The sequence below is a fragment of the Megalobrama amblycephala genome, linkage group LG1, assembly GCF_018812025.1.
Source record: "Megalobrama amblycephala isolate DHTTF-2021 linkage group LG1, ASM1881202v1, whole genome shotgun sequence".
NCBI lineage: Eukaryota > Metazoa > Chordata > Actinopteri > Cypriniformes > Xenocyprididae > Megalobrama > Megalobrama amblycephala.
In genome coordinates this window covers 40061772-40078349 of record NC_063044.1, presented here as the reverse complement: position 1 = coordinate 40078349, position 16578 = coordinate 40061772, and the positions used below count along the sequence as shown (strand labels likewise).

The 16578-nt window shown below is 36.7% G+C and overlaps 1 protein-coding gene across 1 annotated transcript in view; it reads right to left on the bottom strand.

Annotated features, from left to right (window-relative positions):
- The window catches only part of gna12a (guanine nucleotide binding protein (G protein) alpha 12a), a 39029-nt gene continuing 22451 nt past the window's right edge, over window positions 1-16578 (bottom strand). Inside the window, exons 3-4 of the mRNA XM_048192672.1 lie at window positions 3385-3435; window positions 1-2691 (exon numbers count right to left, since the gene is read on the bottom strand). Coding sequence (XP_048048629.1) covers window positions 2122-2691; window positions 3385-3435 — 621 coding nt within the window. The 3' untranslated portion in view covers window positions 1-2121. The remainder of the gene's footprint in view (window positions 2692-3384; window positions 3436-16578) is intronic.

Below are 16578 nucleotides of genomic sequence, written 5' to 3'. Positions count from 1 at the left end.
TAACTTCAACATTTTTATTGTATTTATATTGTTCTTATATACAAAACACACATAATGCAGTTAATCTGGAATTTCACACTTTTTACAATCACTGGATACATAAAACAAAAAGGGAAGCAAAATATGTAAGTGGAAAAAAGTACAGTAAAACAATGAAAGGGGTGTTGATGTAGACATCAAGTTAACAGTGACACTCATGAGATCCTTAAAGAGGGACAAAACACCAGAGCAGCAAATGTAATGTAAATACCATAGTTAGATCATCTTCAGTAGATTGAAATCGCAACTGGAAATAGTTTCTCTGATTATTATTCTCCAAATATAATTTATATTAAATTAATTCCACGCCATATGCTTATCTTGATTGCAAGTTTTAATAGCCTTTATACTTGTGTCTGCATTTCTTTTCCACTATTTAACATTCAAACTCTCCCAATGGTCTTAAAAGAGGAAACAAGGATGAACACAGCCTTGAATTAAAGAATATATTCCCCTTCTTCATGTGCACAAGAGCCAGATATCTTCCAATAAATGCATCTGTGTTGCTCCCACTGGGAAGAGCTGTCAGGGACAAAGGTTCAGGGTGTGTCCAATTTCTCAAATCAAATCCCTTCCTGCCAACTTTCAGTAAGCCAACATGGCACTGTGGCGATTACAAGGAAGGACAGAATTTAAATTGCCTTCAGGGTATAGAGAAACTTTATCAATGTTGCTTTGTTATAGAAATGAGTCACAGTGTCCACTGAAGTACATAAAACAGAAAGAAAAGGGCTTGATGCTCTTGTTAAAACTTGAAAACTATCTGATAACATATCTCAAGTGGTCCCTCAACACAAAACAAAGGCAAAACAAAATTCTGACAAACGAACACCTGCACTGAAGTTGAAACCGCTCGCCCTCCGAGGAAACTGTGAATCAGCGACTATCTCTGATGACAAAAACAGATGTCTGGAAAACGGATCAAATGGTGCCACCACCACCAACAAACACTCCTCAGCATTGGCTGAAATCACTGGGAAGACACTTCACAGCCCGTTCATGGAGTAGTTCAAAAGAATAGATCGCTACATGAGTGAAACTAATTGGGGGCTCGTCCGGGATCACAACCTGGGACTCTTGTAGGCACATCAGCTAACACCAAAAGCACACAGCTGTTCACAGCTGCCATTCAACAAGATAAGTCCCTGGCTAAAATCAAGGAGGAACTAAGATCTTTACATCTGCTGATTGTATAACTGAACAGCATCAGGTTGGCTTGAAGAGTCACAGGTTATATACATTTCGAGAGGCTTAACATCATATGAATACTCATAAAGTACATATGCTGTGCAATAATAACATTTAAAAAACACCATTAATGCATTATTCATCTTAAGTTAGTGGTGTTAGAGGCATAACCAGTGATTTGACCCTACTCTATATTTCAAAGCTTGTAGCTTAACGTGAAGAGACACATAAAAGCAAACACAGTTAACATGTACAAAAGCCACTATTCACTCTATGTACAAAAACCCTGCTTAGTTGTTAATGAGAATTTTGCATACATATCTATAAACTCACAAGTATAGATAAAGCAAAATGTGATTTAAATGTTAGATTATATCAAAAATAAACCTGTCAAATGACACAAAAATTAACTACTTGTATCAAGCAGGATGTTCAGTGCAGGTTTGCCATTTATTTTTAGGATGTTATTTGGGAGATGGGCCAGTGTAAAGTTATTGTGCATTGTTTGAGTGTATCCTTGAGAAAAGAGGTGAAAATACGAAAAACAATTGACTACCAAACTGCTTCATTTTCTTTGCATTGACAAACTGTAACACCCTCAAATGTTCTTGGTTTTTCCACCATCCAAGGTGTTTTCAAACTTCCTGTTTCACAGGAAGAAATTAAAATGAGTGATGACAGAGAGTTTGAATATCATGTCTCTAGTATGAAGGTCTGCATAATGGAGTACATGATCATCTAACACAAGATGCAAATTCTGCACCATGATTTTTTTCCTGCACAGTTGTCAAGGTTAAAACGTTCAAATGAAGTCCAGGTGGCATTTTCTCCTGCGATAGGATGGAAAATGGTGGCAAAAACAATGGCAAAAAACAGATCAAACTACTGTAAAAGTCACTGCAACATTATGTCCTTAAGGTTCTCCTGAAGAATCGTGTCTTTGACGGCATGAAAAACAAAGCGAATGTTCTCAGTGTCAATGGCAGTGGTAAAGTGGTGGAAGAGTGGCTTGCTGCGGTTGCGACGTTTGCGGTTGAAGCATTGAACGAGATAGGCCTGCACATCCTCCAGTCGGTGAGGGTCTCCCCGGAAGTCAGAAAAGTGCTTGCAAATGCTGACTTTGCGTACCTTCTCCACCAGAAGGTCCATCTTGTTGAGGAAGAGGATTATGGACACATTGGAAAAGAGCTTGTTGTTGACTATGGTCTCAAAGATGTTCATGGACTCCACCAGGCGGTTAGTGCGGCGGTCTTCCATCAGTACCTGGTCAAACTCGCTGGAGGACACCATGAAGAGGATGGAGGTGATGCCATCAAAGCACTGAAACCATTTCTGTCTCTGAGAGCGCTGGCCACCCACATCTACCATCTTAAAAGGGATCTTCTTGATGACAAAATCATGCTCCACAATTCCCTTGGTGGCCTTCCTGGCCAATAGGATGTCTTGTCGGCTTGGCACATAACTCTGTAAAAATAGGTTGAGTGAATAAAGTCAATAGCACATATATATATATTAGCACAACAATGACAATTTAACAATTTGCTTTAGCTAAATTTATCTGAAATATTTTTTATTAACAAGGATGATTGTTTGCTTTGCACAGGTCTATTAGAGTTTCACATTCTACCAAAGTCTTTTTACCCACTTAAAACAGAAAAACTATACTTTTTGCAAATGTGATCTTTCTGAAATCTATGTAGTAAAATAAATTAAAAATAAAAATCTAAAGTAAAATTGAGGCAAATACACAATTCTTAATGAAAATTGCCACAAGGGTAGACAAAATGATACTCGGAAGTAGTTTTCAAAGGACCCACATCCCACCAAAACTATACCATGTATCTGTTTTGTATTTGGACTTGGTCTCCATGCTCACACTAAACACTTCCAGGCCTTTTTTTATCACTCATCTGAGAAACACTATGTGTTCTTGGCAACATTGGCCAATCAATCTGAAGTAGACCATTTTACTTTCATTTTCAGTGTCTCCAGTCTTCAATGTCACCACCTCTGCTGGGAAACATTGCATCTGACTAACTATCATTTCAGATGACTATCTTTGTTTCTATAACAGCAATATAATTTTTATAAACATTGCATGGTCATATACCATGAAGAAATGGCATTATGAAATAGTGCTGTATTATCATGACTCACCAGTTGGCCAATCCGATCCAAGTTGTCCAGGAAATATTTCACTGATTCACTCTGTGAATATAAAGACCACAAAAAGGATATTGTTTTACTAGATGCCCAGAACAATAAGATTTCAGTTTATTCCCATTTATACAAACAACAACAACAACAACAACAAATTAAATATAATAATAATTGCATAAATGACATCAGTTCAGCATCTCCTAATAAAGTCACTATAATTAATTAAAAGTTTCATACCAGGATGTACAGTTAAAAAGTTTGGGGCCAGTAATACTTTTTTTTTTTTTTTTTTTTAAAGAAATGAATACTTTTATTCATCAATGATGCATTAAGTTGATCAAAAGTGACAGTAAAGACATTTTAAAGATTTCAATTTCAATTAAAGGTGCTCTAGAATTAAAAATTGAATTTATTTTGGCATAGTTGAATAACAAGAGTTCAGTACATGGAAAAGACATACAGTGATTCTCAAACTCCATTGTTTCCTCCTTCTTATGTAAATCTCATTTGTTTAAAAGACCTCAGAAGAACAGGCGAATCTCAACATAACACCGACTGTTACGTAACAGTCGGGATCATTAATATGTACGCCCCCAATATTTGCATATGCCAGCCCATGTTCAAGGCATTAGACAAGCCAGTATTAACGTCTGGATCTGTGCACAGCTGAATCATCAGACTAGGTAAGCAAGCAAGAACAATGGCGAAAAATGGCAGATGGAGCAATAATAACTGACATGATCCATGATAACATGATATTTTTTGTGATATTTGTGAATTGTCTTTCTAAATGTTTCGTTAGCATGTTGCTAATGTACTGTTAAATGTGGTTAGAGTTACCATAGTTTCTTACTGTATTCACGGAGACAAGACTCGTTATTGCAGTCTGTATAATGCATAAACACAACTTCATTCTTTATAAATATCTCCAACAGTGTGTAATGTTAGCTTTAGCCACGGAGCACTATCAAACTCATTCAGAATCAAATGTAAACATCCAAATAAATACTATACTTACGTGATTAGACATACTGCATGACGAACACTTTGTAAAGATCCATTTTGAGGGTTATATTAGCTGTGTGAACTTTGTTTATGCTGTTTAAGGAAAGTGCGAGCTCGGGGGCGGGGAGCACGAGAATTTAAAGGGGCCGCAGCCTGAATCGGCGCATATTTAATGATGCCCTAAAACAGGCAGTTAAAAAAAATTAATAAAAAAAAAAATCTATGTGGTATTTTGAGCTGAAACTTAACAGACACATTCAGGGGACACCTTAGACTTATATTACTTCTTTTAAAAAGACGTTCTACAGCAACTTTAAATGAAATAGAAAACCCTGGGAAAAAAAGTATCACATAATGTATAGTGTAGCGTAAAGCAGGGCAGGCTGAGAGTCGTGGAAGCGGAGTGAATGTTAATGAGTGTCAGAAAAATAGAAAACAGTTATTTGAAATTGTAATTATATTTCACACTATTTCAGATTTTACTGTATCAAATAAATGTAGACTTGGTGAGCATTAGAGACTTCTTTCAAAAGCATGGAAAAAATCTTATTATTAAATGTAGATCTTCTACTTCTACTCAAGCAGGACAACAAAAGTTTATATCAAACACATTCCGAGTTCTTCTTCTCACATATTACTTTATTTGCAAAACTATCTTTTAACATTTTTATTAGAACAAACAGGGCAACAAGATCCCAAAAGCTGTTCTAATTCAGGAATGGAAAGTCTAAAAGTAACAGGATGTTCCTATCTTTGTCTGAGAACTATTTGGGACACTCATACCACATAGTGCCTGTCAGCAGAACTTCAGTTAACTGTAAAACGCAGCTTTTACACATAATGCCCATAATCTCCTGCTACTTCATGCTGTAGGGAGTCAGATGAAAAATCATTCTCAAGTATCGCTCCCTTGGACCACCATTTGGTTAAGTGCACATTAACACATTTTACAATCGTGACTGCATTACATTAAGGTCAGTTTACATTACAGAACGTTGGCTGTAATAAATGGATTGTATAATTTCCAGATATTACAAATGAGCAGGCACAGGAATGACTGCAGGCTTTTTGTCTTGAACTCAGCTCAGACTTTCACTCCTATACTACAGGAGAATCAGGCCAGAGGTCAGAGCCAAATCCATAAATAAAGCTGACTGATGAGATGTCTGAAGCTCAGGGTGATCGGAGTCAGTACGGCATGTTCACACTGGTCTCTTCTTCCAAGAATCAATTATGTCTGCAGCCTTCATAAGCCACAATCTACTGATAACCGCATTTATTGCCCAATATCTGGAGACTTTTCCCAGGAAAAACATGTCTTAATGGAATGGACTCCCTAGAATGAAGAAATAGAGAGATGAACTAAATTGCTGTGTTGAGCATTATTTCCTGACAAAGTTGTTTTCACGCAGGCTTTTTGATGGCAGACACTGCGGCCTTGGCGTTTCAGTGAACATTGTCTGGAAAAGCAAATTGTGTTCTCTAGTTTGTGTGTGTCTCACAAAGGCCCCTAGCCAGGCCCATGTTCCCAACAGGAAACAGCTGTGTGTGAAAACAGGGGATTAGTAGAACAGCACAGACTGAAGCCCAACACCCCAACCCTACACACACACACACACATTGGGTTTCCATGTTTTATGGGGACTTTCCATAGACATAATGGTTTTTATAATGGACAAATTCTACATTCTATCCCCCAACCCTAAATGCACTCCTAAACCTACCCATGACAGAAAACCTTCAGCATTTTTACATTTTCAAAAAAAAAAAAAATCACTTTGCATGATTTATAAGCCGTTTTTCTCATGGGGACTAAAAATGTTGGATATTGCCATCTTTGTGGGGACATTTGGTCCCCATAAAGTAGGGTTTACCTGAACAACACACATACTGCTTTCCATGTTTTATGGGGACTTCCTATAGACACAATGATTTTTATACAGTACAAACAGTATATTCTAGAATATAAACTCTGGATAAACTCTATAATGTTCAAACTGCATATTCTACACTAATCCTACCCCTAAACCTACCCATCACAGAAAACTTTCTGCATTATAGATTTTCAAAACACTTAATTTAGTATGATTTATAAGCTGTTTTCCTCATGGGGACTGGTTATTACTGGTATCACTATCCTTGTGGGGACACACACACACACACACACACACACACACACACACACACACACACACACACACAGCATCATCATCAGGCTTAATGTAACACACGCAGGAAATCACAAAGATATCTGATAGCAGCGCCTGTGGCATTTATCAGTCTCTCAATACACACACACACACACACACACAATAAAAACATTCCTCTACTGCACTAAAAAAAAATCTTTAAGTATATATAAAATATATATAAATAATTATTTCTATATATATCTTTTATATAGGCAATGAAAAAATACTTTTTAATTATATATTGTTAAATATTATTACTAAATTGTTAAAAAAATATATTTTTTTACATTTACATGGCTTGAAATAAAGTCCAAATGCAGTCCAAAAAGAAAAATAAATGAAACTATTTCAATATGTTATTTCAATTAAACTGAAATATAAAATAAATAGTGAAAAACTAAAACTAACACTAAAAAAAAAGTCAGAATGAAAACGAGACTAAATTAAATTAAAATTGAAATTAAAAACTAAAATTAAAAATTCAAAGCTATAATAACCCTGAACCAGATGACTATTCATATTTTTAATCACTTTTCTATAATAATTGTGATGTAATGTAATCGACAAGTTTGAAAGTACCATTATATAAATGTATATAAATATCAATATGATAAATCCATCCCTATGCAGTGTAGTCAGAAGCTGCAGTGGAGCAGAGCTAAAGCACAGGGCTGTTAAGTGACCCTTATCTGAGCTCTCTGATTGGTCCCTGCTCTGCACAATAGTATATGCTGCAGGTCATTGGCCAATAAAGATCAAGGTCTCCCTCCTCCCTCGATCTGAGCTCAACGCACACATGACGGCCTGCTGAGAGTGTGGGAAAGATCTATGCTGAGGCCTTGCAGGCCACAGCCACAACTTTAGCACAATGTAGGAAAGTGTGCCCATGGGTATTTGTGCAGTGAGTAAGGGGAAGCATGATTGAGCACGGCCATGTTCAGAGGCCTTAACCCCTCCCTTCCCAGCGGTGATCTCAGTCGCTACAATTCTGCCTCAGTCCTCTTCAAATAAACAGCCGATCTGGAGAAATGAGATCCAATTAAAGTCATCCCTCATGACCCTTGACTCAAACACAGACCCTAATCGCTCAGAAACTAAGGGAAATGCCTTGAAGGCAAACATCTTTGAAAATTTTCAGAGGTACATGATATAAAACTAGCCCTGACAAATCTCTGTTTCGATCAAATGGCGTCGGTGTCGTCTTGGGAGAGAGCTTATACGAACAAAGCTGAGTGGAAGGGATGAATGCTTTCAGTGAGTCCATCAGAGATTCTTTTCACCTCACACTTTGTTATATCTGACAGTAAAACCTTCCTCGGCAGCGAGTAGAGATCCTGTCAAAGTGATGTTTAACTGCCAGATCCAACAGCTGTGCTTTGTTGGTGGATAACTGTTCCACAGTGACTGAGAACAGACATATCACTGAATGTTTTCATTTTTCTCTCTGTAGGAAACGTATTGTGCCTAGAAAAGCGAAATACAGCTGTATGTTCCCATTTTTTTCCAAGAAACATAAAAAACCCTTCAAAAATAAAAAATAAATAAATTACATCCTCATGTCACTTCAAACCTGTATGGCTTTCTTTTTACACTGGCCACAAAGAAATTTAGCAGAATGTAAAAAATAAATGGGTCCATATGTCAAAAATGTATGCAAACACAAATGTGATTTCAGCATTTAAAGGGTTAGTTCACCCAAAAATGAAATTTCTGTCATTTATTACTCACCCTCATGTCGTTCTACACCTGTAAGACCTTCAATCCTCTTCAGAACACAAATTAAGATATTTTTGATGAAATCCAATGGCTCAGTGAGGCCTGCATTGCCAGCAAGACAATTAACACTTTCAATGTCCAGAAAGCTACTAAAGACATATTTAAATCAGTTCATGTGACTACAGTGGTTCAACCTTAATGTTATGAACCGACGAGAATACTTTTAGTGCGTCAAAATACAAAATAATGACTTTATTCAACAATATCTAGTGATGGACGATTTCAAAACACTGCTTCATGAAGCTTCGAAGCTTTACAAATATTTTGTTTCGAATCAGTGATTCAGAGCACGTGTCAAACTGCCAAAGTCACGTGATTTCAGTAAACGAGGCTTTAAGTGTTTTGAAACGTTTCGAAATTTCAATGGTTTGCATGACTTTGGCAGTTTGATACATGCTCCGAACCACTGATTCGAAACAAAATATTTGTAAAGCTTCGAAGCTTCATGAAGCAGTGTTTTGAAATCGCCCATCACTAAATATTGTTGAATAAAGTCATTATTTTGTTCTTTTGGTGCACAAAAAGTATTCGCATCACTTCATAACATTAAGGTTGAACCACTGTAGTCACATGAACTGATTTAAATATGTCTTTAGTAGCTTTCTGGACATTGAAAGTGTTAATTGTCTTTCTGTCAATAAAGGCCTCACTGAGCCATCAGATTTCATCAAAAATATCTTAATTTGTTTTCTGAAAATGAACGAAGTTCTTCCGGGTGTGGAACGACATGAGGGTGAGTAATTAATGACAATTTTCATTTTTGGGTGACTAACAGTTTAAGAAGATTTTCTGCAAATAATGAGTTAAATTTCACTCTGTTCATCACACAAAGCTAACATGTAGCTACAGAGGACTTGCAATGTAAAATATTATCATTTTGGGAGCTTGAAAACTCTCGTCAACATATATATGTTTGGAAAAGGAGGAGCTCAGACATTCTGCAAAATATCTCCTCCATAGAAGAAGTAAAAAAAAATTTTAAATGATGATGGAAATGTCAGGTAACACTTTACAATAAGGTTCTATTTGTTAACATTAATTAACATTAACAAAGATTAATATATACTGTAACAAATGTATTGCTCATTGTTAATGCATTAACTAACATTAACTAATGGGACTTTATTGTAAAGTGTTACCAAATATCAAGTTCATAGCAAAACTTCCAAATTCATTTCTGTTCTTTTCAGTGAGAAAAGCAACCCTCTTTTGTAGTGACGATGTCCGCCCTTGCCTCCGTAAATATCAGACTATGTAAATAATCCTCACGCAAAACAAACAGAGTTTGATTTCCCGGTCCTTGGAGTGGGATTGCCTGTTTGGTTTGGATGCGAGAAGAGAACTCATATTAATCCCCCACATGGAGATCCTTCACCTCCAGAACTTCACAAAACCTCGGGCTGCTCCCACACTGTTGATCTAGCTGTAACCGTACACCTTCCTTTTATCTTTGCGGATAGACTCGTATTATGATTTTTGAGTTTGGAGGAGACCAGTAGAAGGAAAATGGATGAGTGTCAGGGAAATCTGAAAACAATTTGAAGACTTACATTATGCCAGAGGTATGTTAACAATAACATGAGCTGTGTTTCTAGAAACAAAAGACTAGAGTTGTGTACCTTAATGCTGATTATATATGTACACTGCCGTTCAAAAGTTCAGGGTTTGTAAGAAATGAATGACTTTATTCAACAAGGATGCAATAAATTGATCAAAAGTGACAGTATAAGATGACATTTATAAGGTTACAAAAGATTTCTTTTTCAAATAAATGCTGTTCTTTTGAACTTTCTATTCATCAAAGAATCCTGAAATAATATCTATCACTGTTTCCACAAAATATTAAGCAGCACAACTGTTTTCAACTGATAATAATTATAAATGTTTCTTGATCATCAAATCATCATATTAGAATGATTTCTGAAGGATCATGTGACACTGAAGACTGGAGTAATGATGTTGAAAATTCAGCTTTGACTACAGGAATAAATTACAGATATTTTAAATTGTCAAAGTATTTCACAGTATTACAGTTTTTAATGTATTTTAGATCCAAAAAAAAAAATGCACTCTTGGTAAGGATAAAGGACTTCTTTAATAATTAATTTAAATTCTTTAATTTAATTATTAACCACAATAAAAAAAGTATGCTGTTAATCATGATTGACAGCACTATAAAAATATAAAAAATGTAATGCTTTAGTTTAAAAGTCTGAAGGAGCTCTGTACCCTCCAGAGCCCTGTCTAATATATATATTTTTTGTACAGTGACACATTGCTGCTCTCTCAATATAGAAAATGGCCAAAACATGTCAAACACATGGGCAGACTACCTGAGAAATCTGTCCACGGGTTTCTGACATCTCACATTAGTGGCAGTGGATGGCAACCACTGCTGAAAAATACTTAAAGGATGACAGAAATGTCACTTCCAAGCAGAAGTTCTGCACACCCTGTCAACCTAATGCATTGCTCTGTTTCAAATCAGTGATAGAAGAACAGGAGACACCTGTCCTGTTGACCTAGAAGATAATGTGGTGTAAGCTAGGGCCACGACAAAAAACTAATCGAGTAATCTGCCAATTTCATCTTCGACTAAATAAACCAACAACAAAGATTTTATTTCCACGATAATACCGTAAAAGCATGTTATTCCACATCCAGCTCAATGTTGTCCTCTAAATAATGTGCAAATCACTGGGTATTCCACATACTGTTACTGTCCTTTAAAAATATAAATATTACTCTAAAAATCACTCATAGTTTTTCGCAAAATCCAAACCAAACATACAAAAATACTGTAAATGTCAGGAATTCTTTACTCTAATGCCACTACAGTTACTGTTCTTATAAAAAACATAATTACATAGTTTTATGATGATAATTTGATTATTTTAAACACTGAATTTAATGTCAAACAACCTATATTTAATAAAAAAGTGTAAAGTGACATCAGTGAGGACAGGTATTACGCATCCAACTAATCAACAGATAAATTGTTGAATGATATTTATTATGGATTTGTATTCATTTTATCGGGTTAGTTGTTGCAGCTCTAGTGTCATCATTCCAAGTTTCAAGTTTAAGTGAACTGTGACTGTGACCTCAGCAGCAGACACAGTCTGTCAAGTCCTCGGTAATGTGAGAATGTGTAAAAAGTGTGAGACTAAGAGCCGAGCCGCTGTGTTTGTTCTTCCTACGGCACTCTATGGCTCTTTGGGTATTTCCCACTTTTCTCTCCTGTGTCTCACCTCAATAAGTTCAGCTCCTATCTTATCCATTTGCCTAATGGCGGCCCCTCAGGGAGATTGACCCTCGACAGGCTTGGAAACAAACCACTGACGGGTGGAATAAAAACAGTGTGGGAGATAAAAAAAAAAAAAAATAGTCAAGAAAAACAGTGTGGGTGTATGATGTTTTCAACAACAGCCAAACATCCAAGGACATGGCTGCCTGTAAAGTCAGTTTTTCCTCTTGCAGTATGGTGTTCCCCTTGAGTCTGTTTTCAATAAGAGCAGCCCACTCGCCATCTGTTTCACAGGGGCTCAAAACTTATTATCTACTACTAATCCTCACACTTTTCTCAAGGACATGAAAGAGGTATTAAATTGTGTCCTGAGATTTTCAGAACATGCAGATGGAGCAATATGAATTTGTTCAATGTCTCTCTGAGCCCGTCATTCCCAGAGGACCTTTCAGAGAGCAATCATGAAATCTAAAGTTTGTGCACTTTGAACAAAATGCACACACACACACACACACACACATATACAGTTTAAAAGTTTGGGGTACGATTTTTTAATGTTTGCTCACTAAGGCTGCATTTATTTAAAGGTGCCCAAGAATGCTTTTTCACAAGATGTAATATAAGTCTAAGGTGTCTCCTGAATGTGTCTGTGAAGTTTCAGCTCAAAATACCCCATAGATTTTTTTTAATTAATTTTTTTAACTGTCTATTTTAAAATCTATACTCGGCGCCGCCAACTTAATTCGCGTGCTCCCTGCCACATGAGCTGTCGACTATATTACAGCGCATTTACAAAGTTCACACAGCTAATATAACCCTCAAATGGATCTTTACAAGATGTTCGTCATGCATGCTGTATGCATGCTTCGAATTATGTGAGTAAAGTATTTATTTTGATGTTAAAGTTTTATTCTGAGTGAATTTGAGGCTATCCTCCGTGGCTAACGGCTAATGCTACACTGTTGGAGAGATTTATAAAGAATGAAGTTGTGTTTATGAATTATACAGACTGCAAGTGTTTAAAAATGAAAATAGCGACAGTCTTGTCTCCGTGAATACAGTAATAAACGATGGTAACTTTAACCACATTTAACAGTACATTAGCAACATGCTAACGAAACATTTAGAAAGACAATTTACAAATATCACTAAAAATATCATGCTATCATGAATCATGTCAGTTATTATCGCTCCATCTGCCATTTTTCGCTGTTATTCTTGCTTACCTAGTCTGATGATTCGGCTGTGTGCAGCTCCAGACGTTAACTGGCTACCCTTGTGTAATCCCTTTCATAATGTTGGGAACATGGGCTGGCATATGCAAATATTGGGGTGTACACCCCGACTGTTACGTAACAGTCGGTGTTATGTTGAGATTTGCCTGTTCTTCGGAGCTCACTGTATGTCTTTTCCATGTACTGAACTCTTGTTATTCAACTATGCCAAGGTAAATTCAATTTTTGAATCTAGGGCACCTTTAATAAAAAAACTGAGTAAAATAGCAATATTCTAGTAATAATAGGTTAAATATCTGTATCTGTAAATATCTGTTTTCTATTAATACATTTTAAAATGTAATTTATTCTTAATTTATTCATGGCAAAGCTGAATTTTCAGCATCATTACTCATTACCGTCTTCAGTGTCACATGATCCTTCAGAAATCATTCTAATATGCTGATTTGATGCTCAAGAAACATTTCTGATCATAAATACTGAAAACTGGGGAGCTTCAATAACGCCCCATTAAAAGGCACCATAAAAGTAACAAAAAAAGTGACAAACATGACTATTTTCCAAGTCTACTGAAGTCATACAATAGCATTGTGTGAAAAACAGATTAAAATTTAAGGAGGTGGTTGATTGTGATTTCACTTTTTTAACTTTAGTTAGTGTTTAATGTTGCTGTTTGATCATAAACAACATCTGCAAAGTTAAGACGCTAAAAGTTCAATGCAAAAGGAGATATTTTCTTTTACAGAAATCACTTTTTAAGAACTACAACAAACGGCTGGTAGGGACTACAACAAGCTTTTTCCCGGGTTAGTGACATAAAACATAAACCCCGCCCCCGAGAACACGCAACAAAGGGGGCGAGGCCATGTTGGGCTGCTTTAGAGAAGAGAAGAGTTGTTGTAGTAGAGTGTTGTTACCATGTCGTCATTTTACGCCAGACTGCTTCACAAATGAGGGTCAGTTCAACACTGGATTTACACAAAAGGATTTACAACATGACGGCACATACTAGTCGATGAGTTGAATCAACTCCACAGCAACTACATAAATTTATCCACTAACCATTCAGAAATGTCCAGATGCTTTCTAAAAGTTGTAACTTCTTCCTGAGTCTCTCCATCAGTGTCCGACTCCGGTTTGAACAATGTAAGGCTGAACACCGTTACTGACAATCCTCATTTTGGCTGCGTGAGATTCTCCAGCTTTGTTGTTGTTGAGCAACCGAAGCGTGAGCTGTTAAAGCTAGAAGCAGGCCGGGAGCAGCAGCTCATTTGAAGGGGGACACACAAAAACGGCATGAAACTTCACAAATACATTCTGGGGACGCCAGACACTTATATTACATCTTGTAAAAGGGGCATTATAAGTTGTCCCCTTTAAGTTGTTATTCGCTGATAACCATTGTGAACGAATCACTTAGACAGTGAGATGAACTTGAAAACCAATTTATGAATGATTCATGATCAGTTGATCAACTAAAAATTTGACTAAAAAAATTCTTTTTACAGCTTGAAATCTCCAGTCTATATCATTGACATTACACATAACTCAACAACAACAACCACCACCAACAACAATTAGATTTTTTTTAAGACGAAAATAATAAACATGTAATCATCATGGAAAGATTTTTTTTTTTAAGGAATTATCAAATTATGCTATTTTAAACTTGTTATGAATGGGTGTTTAGACTGGAAACCACCTGCTGACACATGCACAAGCCTTTCAGTTCCATTATAAGGAGTGAAATAACCTTGATAGGCCACTTAGGTGTATAATCTCCAGCCTAGGAATGTCAAGGCAATAGAAGTGTTTGTCATGGTCATATCAAACCTCAGCAATGCCTGTGGAGTACTTTGACTAAGTTGTACTATAATGGCCTAGATAGGGCAGACAGACAGATAGGACACTGGAGGAGCAGGCCAAAATGAGCATGCGTTTATCGCTCCTGACAGTCTGTCTAGAGATAGCACATGACAGATGACAGGGCAGTCGAAGAAATATGGCTGAATGCACTAGTGACACCTCTCAGAGTCAAAAGCCTTTCTGCCCTGTCACTTCCATTATGCCTCCTGAGAAATGAGGGGTTATAGTGATGCTAGCAAAGACATGACGGCCAGAAAAGATGGAAGAAAGGGGATGAAGGAATGATAGGAATCTGGGAACATTGAGTTTACTGCTGTTTGAGATGTTGGATTGCATGTCAAGGTCTATAAATGATCTTTTTTGACAAAAATGAACTGTTTGTGTCTTAGTGTTTCTTATTTTTAATTCATTTTGGATAACAGTGGCTATAAATAAATGCAAATTCAAAAATGTTTAGCGCAACAAACAGTGATTTTTGAAACTGATCAAAATTTTTTGATTCAAAACTGTAAATAAGGATATTGAGATATTAACTAGCAATATAAGAACTAGCAACCAGTGCGGTCCCTCAAGATCTACATTTCCCCTAGTGCTATTTTCCTTGTTGCAATTGCAACGCCTTTAGGAACTCTGAAGTGACAAAAGTCGGCCAACATTGACAGTATTTAAGTGTTGCATTCAGCAACATCAACGTTTGTGGACTAAGTATATGTAAACATTGTGTACAGAGCTTTTTAAAAATTATATTCTCCCCCCATTTCTAACTAAAATCGTTCCCAGTTCCTGTGGTTCAAACACAGCAAAAAAGTGGGTACTTCCGCCAATAGTTATACGAACTATGAAATTCTTCACAGACACACAGGAGATGATGGGCCTCTTTTCTCAGAAGCACAGAAGCATCAAATATTAGCATCAAAAAATTTCCACCAATACTACAGTATGTGTTTGGAAAAGTGTTACATAACAGATATCCAAACATAGTGAAATATACATGTCTATTTTCATCTGATTCCCGGATGACCTAAAACAGGGAAAGTATTATAACTGCTTTAAAGCTATGTTTATAGATTAGCTATGTGAAACAATTCAGTGATTAATTGAGTTTTAAAAGTAGCAATAATGCCATGAAGCCATTTAGTAGCAAAGCTATTTATCTAATGTCTACATCTGCCTTATTATGTGCTTTTTCTTGCTCTCTGTAAATAAAAAAAATGTAAAAAACTGAGGAATTAATAAAATGTTTTCTGGAAGTGATCTCGGCAAATATCTCGGCCAAAACCCACAAAACATCTGGTCAGCGTGCCTTCATCAATCTTGCCACTACCGATTAACTGCAGTAATGAACCGTAACCCTCTCTGAACCATGAATGACATTGTGTCTGGGTTTCCTCCATTTATTCATACATTTCAAAGTGGACTCTGCTATGAATGTCCCAGTACAGTGTCTATATCCCAGCTGTGTGAATATGTCTGATTGTGTTCCGGGGTGGAGAGTGTTACCCGCTGACCTGGAGTTAACCGAGCAACAATAAGGCATTATTTACCCAGGCCACAGCCAAAGGAGTGGCGGGACTCGGCGAGAAAAGTTCTCCCACAGCTCAGCACTTATATTATTGCTTATTGCACACACACTTAGGCGGATTTGCTTTAATTACAGAGTGTGTAAAAACCAGGCAACTATTGACTAAGCATACTCTGCCTTAGCGGCCACAAACGCTCAGCAGTAAACACAACCACATCCGCTGGAGGGAGAATCTAGATTGATTCAACAAGAAGAGAGGATTGACAAAAGCACAAAGTATAGGGAGGTGCCGATACAAATTAAGATGTCGCAAGCCAAAACTGGAAGATATCCACAATGAGATCTCTA